General features: G+C 41.9%; 1 protein-coding gene across 2 annotated transcripts in view; it reads right to left on the bottom strand.

The window, feature by feature from the left end:
• Positions 1–16,381, bottom strand: part of CLIC4 (chloride intracellular channel 4) — a 67,988-nt gene that overhangs the window by 14,061 nt on the left and 37,546 nt on the right. For both annotated transcript variants that reach the window (XM_040979582.1, XM_040979583.1), the window contains exons 2-3: positions 11,907–12,016; positions 4,638–4,763 (exon numbers count right to left, since the gene is read on the bottom strand). In XM_040979582.1, the coding sequence (XP_040835516.1) occupies positions 4,638–4,763; positions 11,907–12,016 (236 nt within the window). The remainder of the gene's footprint in view (positions 1–4,637; positions 4,764–11,906; positions 12,017–16,381) is intronic.

Raw genomic sequence — 16,381 nt, 5'->3', positions numbered from 1 at the left:
CCCATCAAACAGAGTTCCAACACAGAGAGATAAAAGCTCAATAGAAACCAGATCTCCCCTAGTTTGCGTTTTGTTGGTTGTTTGGTTTTAAAGGATTCAGAGTTTGATCACCCACCTTCATTCTCACTTGCTCATCAGTCAAGTAAATGATCTTTGATTTCTCTTCAACCCATCCTCTGAATTTGGGATAGCTCACTAAACTTTGCACTCATTAAAGAGCAACCCCAACTTTTAGAAAAGCCACATCCAACGAAATGAGATGGAGAGAACAGAAGAAACATGAGCTAATGTGGTCACACCTATCCGGCTTCCAGGGCATCCCAGTTCTGCCAGTCTTCACTGTGACACTTTGGACAATCATTAGGATTTTCCATCTTCAGTTGCTTCATGAAGTCTGGAGGATTAACTGACAAAATCCACATAGCACCAGACGCATAAATAGCATTTCAGTGCTATGAATTAGTGGTATTTACAGCATCAAGATAATCCTTTGCATATAGGATAAAATTTTTAAAAGTCAGAGATTTTTCAAAATATAAACTACAGTGGCTGGTACTGTGGTGCTAATGGGTTAAGCCAATGTTTGGGAAAATGGCATCCTGTATCAAAGCATTGAAACCACTCCTTGCTACTCTGTCTCTGATACTACACCTGAAAAGGCAGTGGACAATGGCCCAATTGCTCCAGCCCCTGCCACCCACAGGGGCTCTTGGTTTCACAGCCTGGCCCATTCCTGGTCATCATGGCCATTTGGGAAAAGAATCAGATATCAGAAAATCTCTGTCTCTCTCCTTTCTTTGTTGCTTTGCCTTCTGAGTAAATAAGAAACAACAAAACAAAACAAAACAAAAAAAACCACAATGTATATATACAAGCTAAAACAAGGAACATAATCCTAGAAAGAATTTAGCTCCTTGCGCACACTGGGATAGAATTTTCCAGGTGTTGAGATTAAAACAATATTTCTAATTATCTCTGTGAATATGCCTAAATAAAATGGGATTGATGTTTCCAAATAAAAATCAAATTGAAAACATTTATTTTCAAAACAATTCAAAGTTGTGATGTTTTACAGAACTGGATACAAAGACCATAATATTTTCTTGTTAGCTCACTATTTCTCAAGATGTGTACCCCTTTCACAGCAAATAATAAAGTCTTTATTGCTATTGTTGAAGAAGGCTAGAAAATAATATGAGAAAAATGTCCATTAGTGCTATATAACTAAATGTTATCAAGACACAGCTTTTAAAGATTTAAATGTATTTTAAATGATTCATACAGTACACACTTCAGACCATGCTTTAAAACAAAACAGTTTCCTTCAAACAAAATGAGTAAGTCATTCCAGCACTTCCCTATAATCTAACACTGATGCAACAAGCGACGCTTATACAAGGGGAAGACTGCTTTTTAGTACCTGCAGACAAGCTGGCAAACGGTAATTTCCTTAGAGTGACAGATTTTACAAAATAAAAGGTATCTAGTAGATTCTTTCAAAAGTTATTTCCAGGCCCAGCGGCGTGGCCTAGAGGCCTAAAGTCCTCGCCTTGCACGCGTCGGGATCCCATATGGGCACTGGTTCTAATCCCGGCTGCCCTGCTTCCCATCCAGCTCCCTGCTTGTGGCCTGGGAAAGCAGTTGAGGACGGCCCAAAGCTTTGGGACCCTTCACCCATGTGGGAGACCTGGAAGAGGCTCCTGGTTCCCGGCTTCGGATTGGTACAGTACCGGCCGTTACCGCCACTTGGGGAGTGAATTATTGGATGGAAGATCTTCCTCTCTGTCACTCCTCCTCCTCTCTTTATATCTGACTTTGTAATAAAAATAAATAAATCTTAAAAAAAAAAAAGTTATTTCTGATTAACTCAACATACAATGTAGAGCAACAATTTCTTTTTTTAAAAAATTTATTTTTATTATTTTTTTTTTATTGGAAAGGCATCATATACAGAGAGGAGAGACAGAGAGGAAGATATTCCGTCCAATGATTCACTCCCCAAGTGAGCGCAACGGCCGATGCTATGCCGATCCGAAGCCAGGAGCCTCTTCCTGGTCTCCCACGCGGGTGCAGGGTCCCAAAGCTTTGGGCCGTCCTCCACTGCTTTCCCGGGCCACAGGCAGGGAGCTGGAAGGGAAGCAGGGCTGCCGGGATAGAACCGGCACCCATATGGGATCCCGGGCGTGCAAGGCGAGGACCTTAACCACTTGCGCCACCGTGCCGGGCCCTCAATTTCTATTTTACAAAAAAATTCCAGTTACTGGTGTCCTAATTCTAGACATGGCCTAGAGGAAAGATTAAGACACCATTTTGCTGAGATTGTTCTGGAGAGACTTTCCTGGATATGGAAGGCCGGCAAGGGCTCCTGGAAAACAGGCTGAAGAAGCTGGAAGGCCAGGAAGGAAGAAGGAAGGGAGATGATAGGCCTTGAGAATCAGCATAAAATTTGACTTTAACCACATTTCCAATTTGAATTCCTTTCATCTTTTTCTTGCCTGATAGCTCTGGATAGGACTTCCAGTGCTATCCTGAAAAGCAGTGATGAAAGTGGATGGACATCGTGTCTGGTTCCAGATCTTGGTGGAAAAGCTTCCAGCTAGCACTGGGTTGCTCATGCATTGCTTTGATTGTGCTGTGGAATGTTCCTTCTATACCTATCTTGCTTAAGGTTTTTAGCATGAAATGGTGTTGGATTTTATTAAATGCTTTCTCTGCATTTATTGAGATAATCATACGGTTTTTATTCTTTAATTTGCTGATGTGGTATATCACATTGATCTGCATATACTGAGCCGTCCTGCATAGGAAGGATGAATCACATGTGGTCCTGGAGAATGATCTATTTGCTGTCTTGTTGGATTCTCTTGCCTACTATTTTGCTGACGATTTCTGCATCTATGTTCTTCAGGGATACTGGTCTATAATTCTCTCTCTGTTGTGTCTCTATCTGGCTTTGCTATCAAGGTGATGATGGCATCACAGAAGGAATTTGGAAGGGCTGCCTCCTTTTCTATTGTTTTGAATAGATAGATGGTGGAGGATAAGGGAAGATCTTCTGGAAACATTTGGCAGAATTCAGCAATGGTAATACGTGGAAAAGTGAAGGAAGGGGAAACAAGGGAACCCCTATCCTACAAAACTGCATCATAGAAAATGGCATAAGAAGAGTTAAAGAGAAATTACAGAGCTTGGCATGGTAGCCTAGAGCCTGAATCCTTGCCTTGGATGCGCTAGAATTCCATATGGGCGCCAGTTCAGTTTATATCCTGGCTGCTCCACTTCCCACGCAGCTCCCTGTCAGTGTACTGGACAGCCAAAAGCTTGGGACCCTGCACCGGCGTGGGAGATCTGGAAGAAGCTCCTGGTTCCTGGCTTCAGATCAGCTCAGCTCAGGCCATTGCAGGCACTTGGGGAGTAAAACAGCAGAAAAAAAGATCTCTTTCTCTGTCTCTCCCTTCTCTCTGTAAACCTGACTTTAAAAAAATATTTAAAAACAAAGAACGTGAAAATGGTAGGCTTTGCACAAGACGCTAACCAGAGGGCAACTGCATTTACAACAGGTGATGGCTAGTTGCGGCTGAGGCACTGCTACTCACGGGTGTAACACCTTTCTGTCCACCCTTCCCTATCTCCGTGTACTCCGTTGAGGCAGTTTCTCCAAAAGTTCCAAAGACAGACTACAGCTATGCAAACTGGAACCTTCTGCCCCAGAATTCCTGTGACTCCTTTGTGCACCTGCCAGATGCCACCTCGGGACTTTTTTTTTCCCTGATTAAGCCCAAGTGCAGACTCTTCTCTACACTCCTTCTTAGCCAAAAGGCTGAGAAGCAACGCGGCTGGCTCTTCTCTAAAGCCTGCTCTGGCTCATTTTCCCTCCCTATGACCACCTTGGCTGTAGCCAACACTCAACCTGCTTGCTGAGGGCAGCGACTGTATTCATAGAGCTTTTGTCCCTGAGTGAACTGATCAACATCAATTTTTATGATCCAATTATCGCATTCCTGGAAAATTTATCTGAATAGGTGAAAGTCAAGTCAGCAAGAAAAGCTTAAGTCAGAGGAAACTCACCAGGTTTCGGGATCGTGAAAGTGGAAAAGCTTAAAAGAAACCAACAATATGCCTTGAGCCTATGCTAAGATCACACCATAAGGTGTATTTACAATTCAGGTAACATCATTATAACACACATGGGAATTGATCAGGAGCACAAATAAGTAGATAAAAACTCAGTTCCGGAAACACAATGCGAAAACATCTAATTTCCTTGGATCATTGCTTCAGAAAGTTTCCTTGGAAATAGAAAGCAAATCTCATCATAGCCCACAACAAATCCCCACTTCAACATGCAGGCAGGGCTCACCTGGAACTTATCACTGTCGCTCCGATTTGGAGATCTGTAACCCACAAATAACAAGTCTTTCCCAAATTATCTTACACACCTCAAACTTGCTTTCTCCCCACATACAGCTCAGGTACATTTCCACCTTTCTATACATATGGTTTTTTCAACTTGGTCAAATTCTGACATGTTTGTAGCACTCATTGTAACTTAGAAGACACTTCTACAAATTAACACTGTAAAAATCAAGCACAAATGTCTGGTCATGAACATTATGCGTATTTTCTCTGATACTCACTTGGGAGGACATAAGACTTCTTCAAGAAACTCCTCAATCTTATTCACATCCGTTTTGACTTCACTGTTGAAAGTTATAAATGGTGGGTGGGTCCCGGGAGCCAAGTTTTGCAGGTCTGCAGGCTTCCTGTTAGGCAAAACAGAGGTCAAAATGAGATCATCTGTTACTCCAGGCAAGTAATAATACTTGAAATTCTGAGTGGTTCTACATTCCAAAGTATATAAAAAATGAGTAAGAAATAGCCATTTTGTTTTTCACTATGTACAACAGTAGGACTCTAGAAAGAAGCAAATCTCTGGAAGGCACAAACAGCCTTGCCAATACCCTGCAGAAGAAGACTCTTAATTTTCAACCCTGTGTTTTTCTTTTTGTAAATTTTTTTTAATTGATTACATTGCATTATGTGACACAGATTTATAGGCACTGGGATTCCCCCCTTCCCCCAACCACCCCCCATGGTGGATTCTTCCACCTTGTTGCATTACCACAGTTCAAATTCAGTTGAGATTCTTTCCTTGCAAGCATCTACAAAGCATAGAGTCCAGCATCTTATTGTCCAGATAAGTTAAACGGTTTCTTGGGGAGACCATCTTTGGTCTGAAGGTAGAGCTAACAGAGTATCATCCCAATCAATTAAAAGCCCCGACATTACATCAGTAATAATTTGTAACGTAATGGAATTAATTGACATGGTATTGTGTAACCAGCATGTTAAAAGAGAGAAAGAAAAAAAGACTGCAAGTTCTGAACCACATCCTATGACTTCTACATTGACATTACAATTATTAGTTTATATACAACTGGGTTCTATACACCTTAAAATGGCTATAAATTACTATTCAGCTGTCTCATGTCTATTTTAATTTTAGTATTTAGCAGTTAATAGCGTTGAAGCATGATTTTGCAGAACCTGGCTGTTTTTCGGGTAGTCTAACTCTAACAAGACATATGTCAACAGTTTAGGTGAAGAAATCCCCAATACCCTAGTGAGGAGTTACTAATCTTCGTGTCCCACCCAGTTTATAAGTGCATACCCACTGCCCGTTTCCTGTTTCTAAGCTTTCCTTGCTGTTCTCTATCTAGTCTAGTTTTTTGTTTTGTTTTGTTTTGTTTATTTAATTTTCAACCTGTGTTTTTCAACGAGTGGTTTCTAGTCGGCCAGAGTCGCACACAGGAGGGCAAAAACAGAGGAAACCTGAGCACGGCCTTCCAGCTCCATGCTGATTTACAGCGAGGCAAGCCTGACACAGGAGTTACAGTCTAGACACTCAGCTCCTCATCAGAACAACCCTTTTCTCTTGCTCTCTGAGCTGGTTTCTTGTGGCCATCCCTTTGCTTGCCCTCCAAACCATTTCCTCTGTGGTTCCAGAAGGGTCCAGGGTGTCAGGATTGTCACCATCATTAATCTTCAAGTCACCCACTCTTAATGCTCACATTTGTCTCCACTTAAGTTTATTTCCCCCTCAACTCAGGAAGACCTTGAACAAATCAAGAGTCTAGACATCTCAACAGCTAAGGGCTCATGTGTAAGGCCTTCAAAAGCTTTGTGGGAAAGACGTAGTGAAAAACATAAGGGGATTTCAAAATATCCTATGCCAAACCCAACAATTTTTAACTACTTTTCAACAAACTTTTGAAAGGAACTTATGTTTTTAGATCTTAATATTTTTAAAGTTAAAACGTTGAACAACAAAAGAACCTGCAGAAAGAAAGAACAAGAGTAAGTCATCAAACGTCTACAAAATACCAGAAGAAAGAGAATACATAACTCATATCCATCTCCCACAGAGCAAGGCTGGTGGTGAGAGAGCATGCACTTGGATCTGGTCAGATGCAAATCAGTCACCGGAAGGTAATTTTCTCATTGCAAAGTCATAAACACATCCATCAAAATCTCTATAAGTCAGTTAAATGCTTAAGCACATGGAAATAACATAAATCGGTCTTCATTATAATTTTTATGAATAGGACAGAGTTGTATAAATGAAAAAGGAGAATTCGGTATTTTCAAATAACCCATGAAGGGGACCAAAATAACAGATTATTTCTATAATTACTTATGACCACTTTTCAGTTCTCAATGATGTCAGCAAGATAGAGAAGAAAGAACCAAAGGTGATAAAAAGAATAGGATAAAGTCCCAAGCTGAATGGTTCTGCCATCCCCCCCCAAGTTATCTGTCAATGACCCCCTTTAGGGGTCAGGATTTCCTCCTGCCTATTGAGACAGATCTTAGACCAGCTTTGCCTATAAAGATCATTTAGCTAATGCACATATGTGAAATCCAACTAACAGAGGCATGAAAATGAAAGTTATTACTGCTTTCAGTATTGCATATTACAAAGCATTATGCTAAAGATAAGATCCATAGTTTTATTACCTTTATTTAATTAACTTTATTTAATAGAGCTGATGGTTCAAAGCTGGTTACCTATGGAAATTTGATTTAGAGGAATATACAACAGCTCCATTCCTGCTGCTTGGCAGTGTCCAGTCAAGCTCCAAGACACTGGAGCTGGTTCTTAAAGATGACCTACCTGTAATTAGCTACCTTCTAATGTGAAAAAAGAGAAAACTACAATGTTTGCAGAGCTTTTAATTTAAACTCCTTTTTGAAGATGCTTATTTTCAAAAGCATGAAATTAAGATGTATCAAGAGTCTACTGTTCAGTGTCACAAAAGTAAAACCCTTTCTCCCAGAGCCCTTTCTCTTTCAGAGCACTTCATTCCTGTTAGTCTTTTCTAGATTTGCTATATTCTGTCTTGACTGATAATAAAAATCACTAACTCAATGAATTAGCCACAAACACACTGAAGCACACGCACACAGACCTCTAGTTCTCATCTACTTGAGCTCAACAAGTTACAGGAGTCTACAGATTTTGACTAAACATGATATGCTGCTAATCTCTGTCTACATTAATGTCAGCCTGTGAAACAATATTTTAAAAACAGAATTGCACTCATGCAAACATTTCAAATACAAAATTTCTATAGTTATTAGCATATTTTAATAACTGAGGTTAAAAGTACAGTTTATACTGATTTACAAAAATATTCATTAATAATTGTTCTTATTCAGCTCTTAGCAGCCTCAACAGATTTATCATCTTCGAGTGATCTTTAAAAAGAACATCAACAAACGGCAGCGAAGGTCTCGCCGTCTTTCTGTCTGGTCCATGTCTGTCTCACACACACAACTCAAACTGACACATGTGGCTCAGAAGCTCAATCATCTTGACTGCAGGACAAGTCTAACAAGGGCCTTCATTTGGGTGCAGGAGCTCAAGGACTTGGGCCATCCTCCGCTGTCTTCCTAGGCCAATAGCAGGGAGCAGGACTGGAAGTGGGACAGCTGGGACACGGGCACCCATTATCAAACATCAGTACGGCAGACACAGGTTTAGCCTATATGCTACAGCACTAGCCCCTGTTCTAGTATTCTTACTGCCTTTCAAGATAAACACTTCATAGTTTCACTCTAACATTCTGAACTGTTACTACATTGTCAACTATTGCAATCTAAAACTTTATGCTTGTTCTCACTGCATGTGGATCTGGGTCATATAATAAATTGCAAGTGGCATGTTTGCATTTGAAGCAAAAGGAACTCATCAGTGAAAATGCAAAGACTTAAACATTTGTAGTATTCAAGTAGGACTGGGAAAACTGATACACAAATTCCCAGATTTCTTAGAAGCAACTGTCTCTATTCTCTCAGAAAATACCATGAAATAGCAGTAGTTAAAAAATTAATTTTTAAAAAAGTCTTGGTTATCATTTTTACCCCTGTTTCTCAGAACCAAATCAGCTGGCCCTGACAGGCGGGTGCACCTGCTGTGAGATCTCAGTATGTCTGCATCTCTGCTCCATCTTTCTCTGCCTTTTCTCTTCTCCCCGACCTCCCTTGTCAGGTTTACCCATGAACTCAAGGTTTACTAGAGAGCTGACTTTAGAGATGCTAGTCTCTACTTAAGGAACTTTGGGAAATGAGCGAGGTCTTCACAGAAAGCCCTTTTCGCTGCCAGGAACCCGCCAGTCAAAAAGGCTCTAGGGTGAAAACAAGGAGTTCTACTTTCCAACTTGGAAAACAGTCAAATGCAGCCTGCACAGCATCTAGAACAGAAACACCACTGAACAAAAGTGAATTCATTTCTTCCTTCTATTTTCCTGAAATATGAAGTAAATAACCCAAAGATGAGGCAGCCTGCCCAAGACCCAAACAACAGGGAGACAGCCATGCTCCTCTCTCCACACAGAACCAGGGCGCCCTCCTACCACCACCAAGCCACAGGCGCTCCTTATTTGATGGCAGGCAGGTAACATTAGGCCCTCATTTTAATATTTCCACTTATCAAGCTGTGTTCAAATGGTTTTCTTCTTTTTCATCTAAATGTGTTTTAACACAAGTGAAGCATGAACAAAAGACTGGGGCTTGGAAATCACTCCCACTGCAGCATTAAGGCTGCGCTGGCAGGCAAGTGACGGGAGAATGTTCCAGGCCTCACAAAGGGCATATGAATGCCACCAGCGCAGTCATTAACACCAACTGAGATGTAAAGAGAACATGTGGTCCCGTGCCCCAGCCTCCCGTGGGTCGGATGTCACGTGACGATCCTTTTGCCAGCAGGCAGAGTGGGCTTCTCAACAGCTCTCGAGGGAGCTCCACGGCTCTCCACTGGCGTGCTCTGAGACAGCTCTGAGCTCGGTGCTTTCCACTGAGTAATCAGGCAGTCATTAAGAGAAGCGGGGAAGTGAGCAGCACAAGCACCCCTCCCCCACAGATTCCTACATAGAGCCACACTTCATGTTTTAAAATCAAGAATATATTATGCGAGGGGAACATTTCAGTAAAGGACTCTTTATTCTTCTATGAGAACTTTGTAATTCACTTTTTTGTTTAAACATCCACTCTCTTTGGGTAGCTCTTTGAAATTCTGTTCAAGACAATGTGTACTCCCATACAAAAGATCTGGAAGGGAGAAGCACCAAGTGAAGCTGCCACTTGTGGCCTCAGTATCCCGTATGCACATGGATTTTGAGTCCTCGACCACTGCACTTCCCATCCAGCTCCCTGCTAATGGCCTGGGAAAGCAGTGGAGAATGGCACAAGTGCCTGGGTCCCAGCATCCATGCAGGAGTCCTGGGTCTAGGCTCCTGGCTTTAACATGGCGCAGCCCTGCCCACTGCATGCCCACTGCAGCCATTTGGGGGCTGAACTAAAACTTAGAAGTCTCTCTCTTCCTCCCTCTTCCTCTCTGTATGTCTTCTCTTTCAAAAAAAAAAAAATCTAGAAGGATAAAGACCAAATCTAAAAGCATTTTTCTGAGACCAGATGCTAGGGGTGGAAAGAACTAATTATCACGTCCGATTTCTCAGATGAAGTGGAGATCTAAGAATTTCTAGAGAAAACAAAAAAACACAGCCTTCAATTATAAGTGCCTTCTAACTCTGAATTAACACCAAGCCTTGGGAAATTAACAGGTATTGTCTTCAATTCTATCTAGTTAGGTGGCAATGAATACCAATGTCCATGCGTCATCTTTTTATACACGAATTATAGAACCCTTAAATGTCCCACAGATGCTCAAATAACCAACTTACAGAAATAATGCCTTTAAATGTCTGTAAATTAAAAGTTACAAGCAGCCACGATGGTCTCTCTTCCTTTTCTAAACCAGATTCACAGTAACGGGTAGGGACCACAATCAAGCACTATACTGGGCTATTGAAAGAAGGCTTTCTCTAAGCAAGACAACTCATTTGCTCCATACCAAAAATGGAATAGGAGAAATTCATGTATTTTAGGGCACAGTAAGGGTGTGTGCCTAGTGGCATGGTCTATTTTTAGCAGTTAGTTGGGAAACTCCCTTTGTGAAGGCATGTAGGAAAAAAAAAAACCAGTAATATGAACAACTACACGACTTAGATCATTCTCAAACAGCTCTGCCCATCAGAACTAGGCACTATTCCCAGGAACTTGCAGTTTTAACTCTTATCCCTAGAGGCTTCTTTCTACATCTTACATATATATGAGGGAAAGCATGTTATTTTTATTTTTAAAAACTTACTTACTTTTATTGCAAAGTCAGATATACACAGAGAGGAGGAGAGACAGAGGAATATCTTCCGTCCCCTGATTCACTCCCCAAGTGAGCTCAACGGCCGGTGCTGCGCCGATCCGAAGCCAGGAGCCTCTTCCGGGTCTCCCATGCGAGTGCAGGGTCCCAAGGCTTTGGGCCATCCTCGACTGCTTTCCCAGACAACAAGCAGGGAGCTGGATGGGAAGTGGGGCTGCCAGGATTAGAACCGGCACCCATATGGGATCCCGACACGTTCAAGGCAAGGACTTTAAGCCGCTAGGCCATGGCGCCCGGCCCAGGAAGGCATTTTTAGAAGGCTTTACAGCTAATGTTTGACAAATTTTAAGTCTGGCCCAGTTTTAAATAAATGCACTGGCAGTAAGTTCCGAACAAACCTAAAGGAACTGATAGAAGTTCTAGAGTGTACTAACCTAAAACTGTGGAGGCGTCACAGCTCAGATAACTCTCACTATATTCAATGAGGGCTGACATTGCCTCAGTTGCCCACCCCTCCGGTGGCACAGCCTGCATGCTCTGCCGCACTCTGTTCACAATTTGATATGTTTAGAAAGGGAAGAGCAAACCATGGTGTCACTTCCACGTCCAAAGGAATACATTCCCACTGCCAAATCCTAAATTTGCTGTTAGTACAACTACTCTTAACCTTCGATTTAAATCTATGAGGGTGGGGAGGAGCCCAAATGCTCTTCATTTCAGACCTCTTTGCTAAGGGCAGGAGAAGTTACTGAATGAAAAGTTCCATCCTTCTGCACATGTGGCTACAGAGAAGACCAGAAGCAACTCTTCAATTGCCTGAACCACGACAGGATACCTGGATAATGATTTTTATTTGTACAGTCACACTGAACACATACAGTTAAAATCCTATTGCAGAAGACTCCTGGCAGTCCCTGAAAAGTTGATCAAATGAAATAGATCACAATAGCATTCAGCCTCCGAAAAAAACCTCCATTCTTACCCAGATCATCCGAGTCACACGTTTAGACATCTAAGAGCAAGACGATGTCTCCTTTAGGAAGTTTTGACGTTTCATATTGACACAGGCAAGTTTAAGACTTCACTGCATCCAAACTAAAACTTGAATGCGGGTGCTGCTTATGAAACGTGAACGTCTGAGTGGTCCCATGCACTGACCTCGTGAGTCGCCTCTAATACGTATACTTACCTTTTAAGGTCCACGGTTGTGACACTAAATACAACTCCTTTGAGCCAAAGAATCATGAAGAGCCTCTGAGAAAACGGGCAGTTTCCTATGCTTTCACCATCGCTGCCAGCCTGCAACAGGATTGGAAAAAAAATTAAGGTCAAAAGGACTGATATTCAAAACAACAGAGCCATCTATAGACTTTCCTCCAAGTTTCCAGAAGGCAGGAAGGTTTGTGAGGGCGGAAGGAAGGGTGGAGACACGGCTCCCGGTGACTGCGCCTTCATTTGGCCTTTCTCCTCTTAGCAATGACCAGTCTAGGAAGTGCTGCCCACGAGGACTCGTGGTGAGGGGAAAGATCTGAACAATCTCTGTCCCACGTGATGGTCACTAGCAACAGCTGGCCAGTGAGTACTTAAAATATGGCTAATGGCGGGCAAGTTAAGCTGTTGCCTGTGATACTGGCATCCCAAATGGGCACCAGTTCAAATCCCAGCAACCACACTTCTAATGAAGCTCCTGGCTAATACGCATGGAAGGCAGAAAAAAACAAATCAAATTTCAAAATGACTAAAAAATTGGGGGAAAAAGAAAAGAATAAATAAGCCCAAGTGGCTGGAACCCTGTCACCCACATGGGAAACTCAGATGCTCCTGTTACAGCCTGGTCCAGCCCTTGCTGTTACAGCCATCTAGGGAGTAAATCAACAGATCAAGGATCTCTCCCTTGGTACCTCTGCCTTTCAAATAAATAAATCCTGGTAAACGTACAGCTAGTTTGAATTGAATTTACTGTACTTGTCTTTAATTAAAATTTAAACAGCTACATGTGGCTAACGGCTGCTACACTGGACAGTGTTTCCACTCCCTGGAGGTACATATATGCTTTCTTCAAGACAAACAAAAAGCCTATCCTGGGTTTCAGGAAATACAAAAACCATTTCTGGTTCTACCACACAGTACACTTTAGAAGGCAATGTAAAATGAAAAGCCCAGTAGGCGTGCCTATTTTCCAGAGAGTCAAATAACTGCCAACCACTCTCATACTTAACAAAAATATTCATTATAAACACTCCACATCCTGTTCTATATATTCCTTCAGAGAACAAGTAACAAAAGTTATCTTTATAATAAGCTATTTCTAGTGCAATGTAATGAATAGAGCAGTCAAATTCCCTGAACTCAATGATGAGGCTGAATTTTCCTAAAGTCAAAATGGAAACTTCAGGTACATTACACATTTTAAAAAGCAAAGAAGGAAACATTTGAAAACTTGCTAGAGTCAGGCACAGCCTCTTCCACCACAAAATCTACAGATGTGCCAAAACTAGTAAGTCATACTAAGATGATGGTAAAATTAGTGTTAACCTAAAGTAACTCTCAAAAAATTTAGAAGCATTTCAGTAAAATATTACATCTGTAAAAAGTCAATCCCTAGGCTGATAGAGATATGGAAGAAGCAAAAAAGAAAAACAAAAGCTGGAGCAGAGGTGTAGCATGCTAAGTTTTCACCTGCAGAGCCAACTTCCTATACAGGTGCCAGTTTGAGTCACAGCTCCTCCTCATCTGCCGGTGACTGGGAAACCAGTGAATGATGGCCCAGTTCTTTGGGCCCCTGCACCCACATGAGACCTTTAAGAAGCAGTGGCTTCAGATCAGTTCAGCTCCAGCTGCTGTCGCCAGACAGGGAATGAAACAGTGGATGGAAGATCTCGCTCTCTCTGTCTCTCCTTCTCCTTTCTCTAATTCCTCTGCCTTTCCACTAAAAATAAACAAAAAAAGAGAGAGAGAAAAAAAAAACAAAAACATTGGGATTAGGGAAGACTCCTCTAGGGAGAACCTACACTATTCAGAGATAGTTACAGCTGGTCTTAGCAAAATAGAAAAAAGAAAAAAGATTGCTTTTTGTAATCAGAAACAAAACATACACAGAATCTGTAGTCTGAAAAATATTTCCAATACCACAACATGCATGCAAATGTAGTTACTTAAGATGGTTTAGGGCCTGGCACAATGGCTCAACTACCTAATCCTCCCCCTTTCAAGCACTAGGATCCCACATGGGCACCAGTCTGTGTCCCGGCTACCCCATTTCCTACCCAGCTCTCTGCTAACAGTCTGGGAGCAGCAGAGGATGGCTCAGTGCTCTGGGATTTTGCACCCACATGGGAGATCCCGAAAAAGTACCTGGCTTCTGGCTTCAGATCAGCACATCTCCAGCTGGTATAGCCATTTGGGGAGTGAACCAGTAGACCAAAGATCTTTTCTCTGTCTCTCCTTCTCTCTGTAAATCTACCTTTCCAATAAAGATAAATCTTAAAAAACAAACGAAAAAAAAAAGGGATATCTAGTTCTCAAATTTTATAGTGATTGAGAATAAATTAAGCAAAACTTTTTTCAAAAGTATCCTACAAGGGATACTTACACATGTTCTCCTGACAGAGAAGAGGACTAGCGCCCACCAAAACCAAAGGCAAATGTGAAGAACATCCCAGTAAAACGACAACAGAAAACTAAATCAATGAACAACCCATTGCTAAAATGACAGGACCAAATGACCACTCACTCATATTAACCCTAAATGTAAATGGCTTAAATGCAATCAAACGTCATAGATTAGTAGATTGGATTAAAAAACAAAACCCATCTATTAGATGCCTATATGAGACACATTTCACCAACAAAAAAATCATTGGAACTATATCTTATGGATTTTGATTTTTTTGTTAGTTTCACCTCTTCAAAACACTTTCTTCTCATTAAATTCTTCAATGACTCATAGATCATGCAGTAGCATCATTTCCTTTAAGAAGGCACTTTATTTCCCTTTAAATTTCTTCAGCGACACATCAGTCATTCAATAGCATGTTATTTAACTTCATGGCGTTGTTAATTTCTTTTTCTTCTTGTTGAGTTTGTTTTTTTTGGCTTTTCATTTAAGGGGATGTATAATAGCTGTGCAATGGAGACTCTCTTATCTAGTAGCATGTTATCTTACTTCATGGCATTATAAATTTTTTTTTTTTTTGCTTCCTAATGTTGATTTTGTATTGCGGCTTTTTATTTAAGGGATGAACAGTAACTGTGAAATGGAGACTAACATATTCAGATGTGAGGATACAATGCAGTATGCATCTCTACTTCCAGACTAAAGATGGACTCCCGATGAAACCATTTACTGTATGATAATAGGACGCTGGACTCTGCCATTGTCCATGCCCACAATAATCGAAATATGATTGTGTATGAAGAACTATACTATAGTAATGATACAGGGGAACGCAGTGGGGGTAGGGGGAGAACTGGGGAGAGCATAAGAGAAATCCCAGGGGCCTACAGAACTGTATCATAAAATAATAATAATAATAATAATAATAATAATAATAATAATAAACAAAAGATCAACAGAAACTATTAAAAATATTTTTTTTTTATTGGAAAGGCAGATATACAGAGAGAGGAGAGACAGAGAGGAAGATCTTTCGTCTGATATTTCACGCCCCAATGGGCTGCAACGGCTGGAGCAGAGCTAATCTGAAGCCAGGAGTCAGGAGCTTTCTCCGGGTCTCCCATGCAAGTGCAGGGTCCCAAAGCTTTGCTCCGTCCTCGACTGTATTACCAGGCCACAGGCAGGAAGCTGGATTGGAAGCGGGGCCACTGGGATTAGAACTGGCATCCATATGGGATGCTGGCATGTTCGAGGTGAAGACTTGAACCACTACGCTATCGCACCAGGTCCATAAGGAGAACTTAATTTTAAATGCAGATTCCTGAGCCTCATATCCAGAGATCCTGATTTCACAGAAGTCACACTGGGGAGGGAAAGCAAGGGTGACACCCCTCCTTGGGGACTATGTGGGCTGGCTCCTGTACTCACACATGCTATAAACCCTCCACTCACAGAGAGCAACACTGCTAACATGTGAGCACTTCAATGAGCCCATGGAAAAACAAAATTAAGGGCGTGGTGTGGCAGCCTAGTCCTCGCCTTGCATGCTCCAGAGTCCCATATGAGTGTTGGTTTGTTTCCCATTTAGCTCCACTTGCCATTCAGCTCCCGAAATGGACAGGAAAACATTTAATCAGGATGAAGCAGAGAGGACATATTCCAGGAAATAGGAGAGGACCAAACAACAGCAGAGGGGTACCTGGAGACTGACAGACACAGGAAAGCAGTGAAAACAATGGTGTGGTGTTGCGGTGACTGATACTCCAGCAGCATTCAGCCAATGGTGATCTGAACTCCACTGGCAACCAGGTGGGAATGGACTTGCACTGGGAGCTTGGGAGGTAAACCCACACAAAGAACTGTCCGTCCTACTGGTCCGTTTGATTTGACCAGGAGCAGAGACAGAGTGGCAGATCACAGACGAGCAGTGAGAGAACAGGGTGGATTTCACAGCCCAGTCAGCCCCCTAGAGCTGAAGTGGGCGCCACTTTGCCTAAGGAGGCAAAGGCAAGGGAAAGGACTGAGCATACACTGAGCTGAGAGAGAAC

This window comes from Ochotona curzoniae, unplaced genomic scaffold (assembly GCF_017591425.1).
Source record: "Ochotona curzoniae isolate NIBS_2020 unplaced genomic scaffold, NIBS_Ocur_1.0 contig_3255, whole genome shotgun sequence".
Lineage (NCBI taxonomy): Eukaryota > Metazoa > Chordata > Mammalia > Lagomorpha > Ochotonidae > Ochotona > Ochotona curzoniae.
Note: the sequence above shows the minus strand (reverse complement) of the source record. Positions and strands in the feature narration are given on the sequence as shown.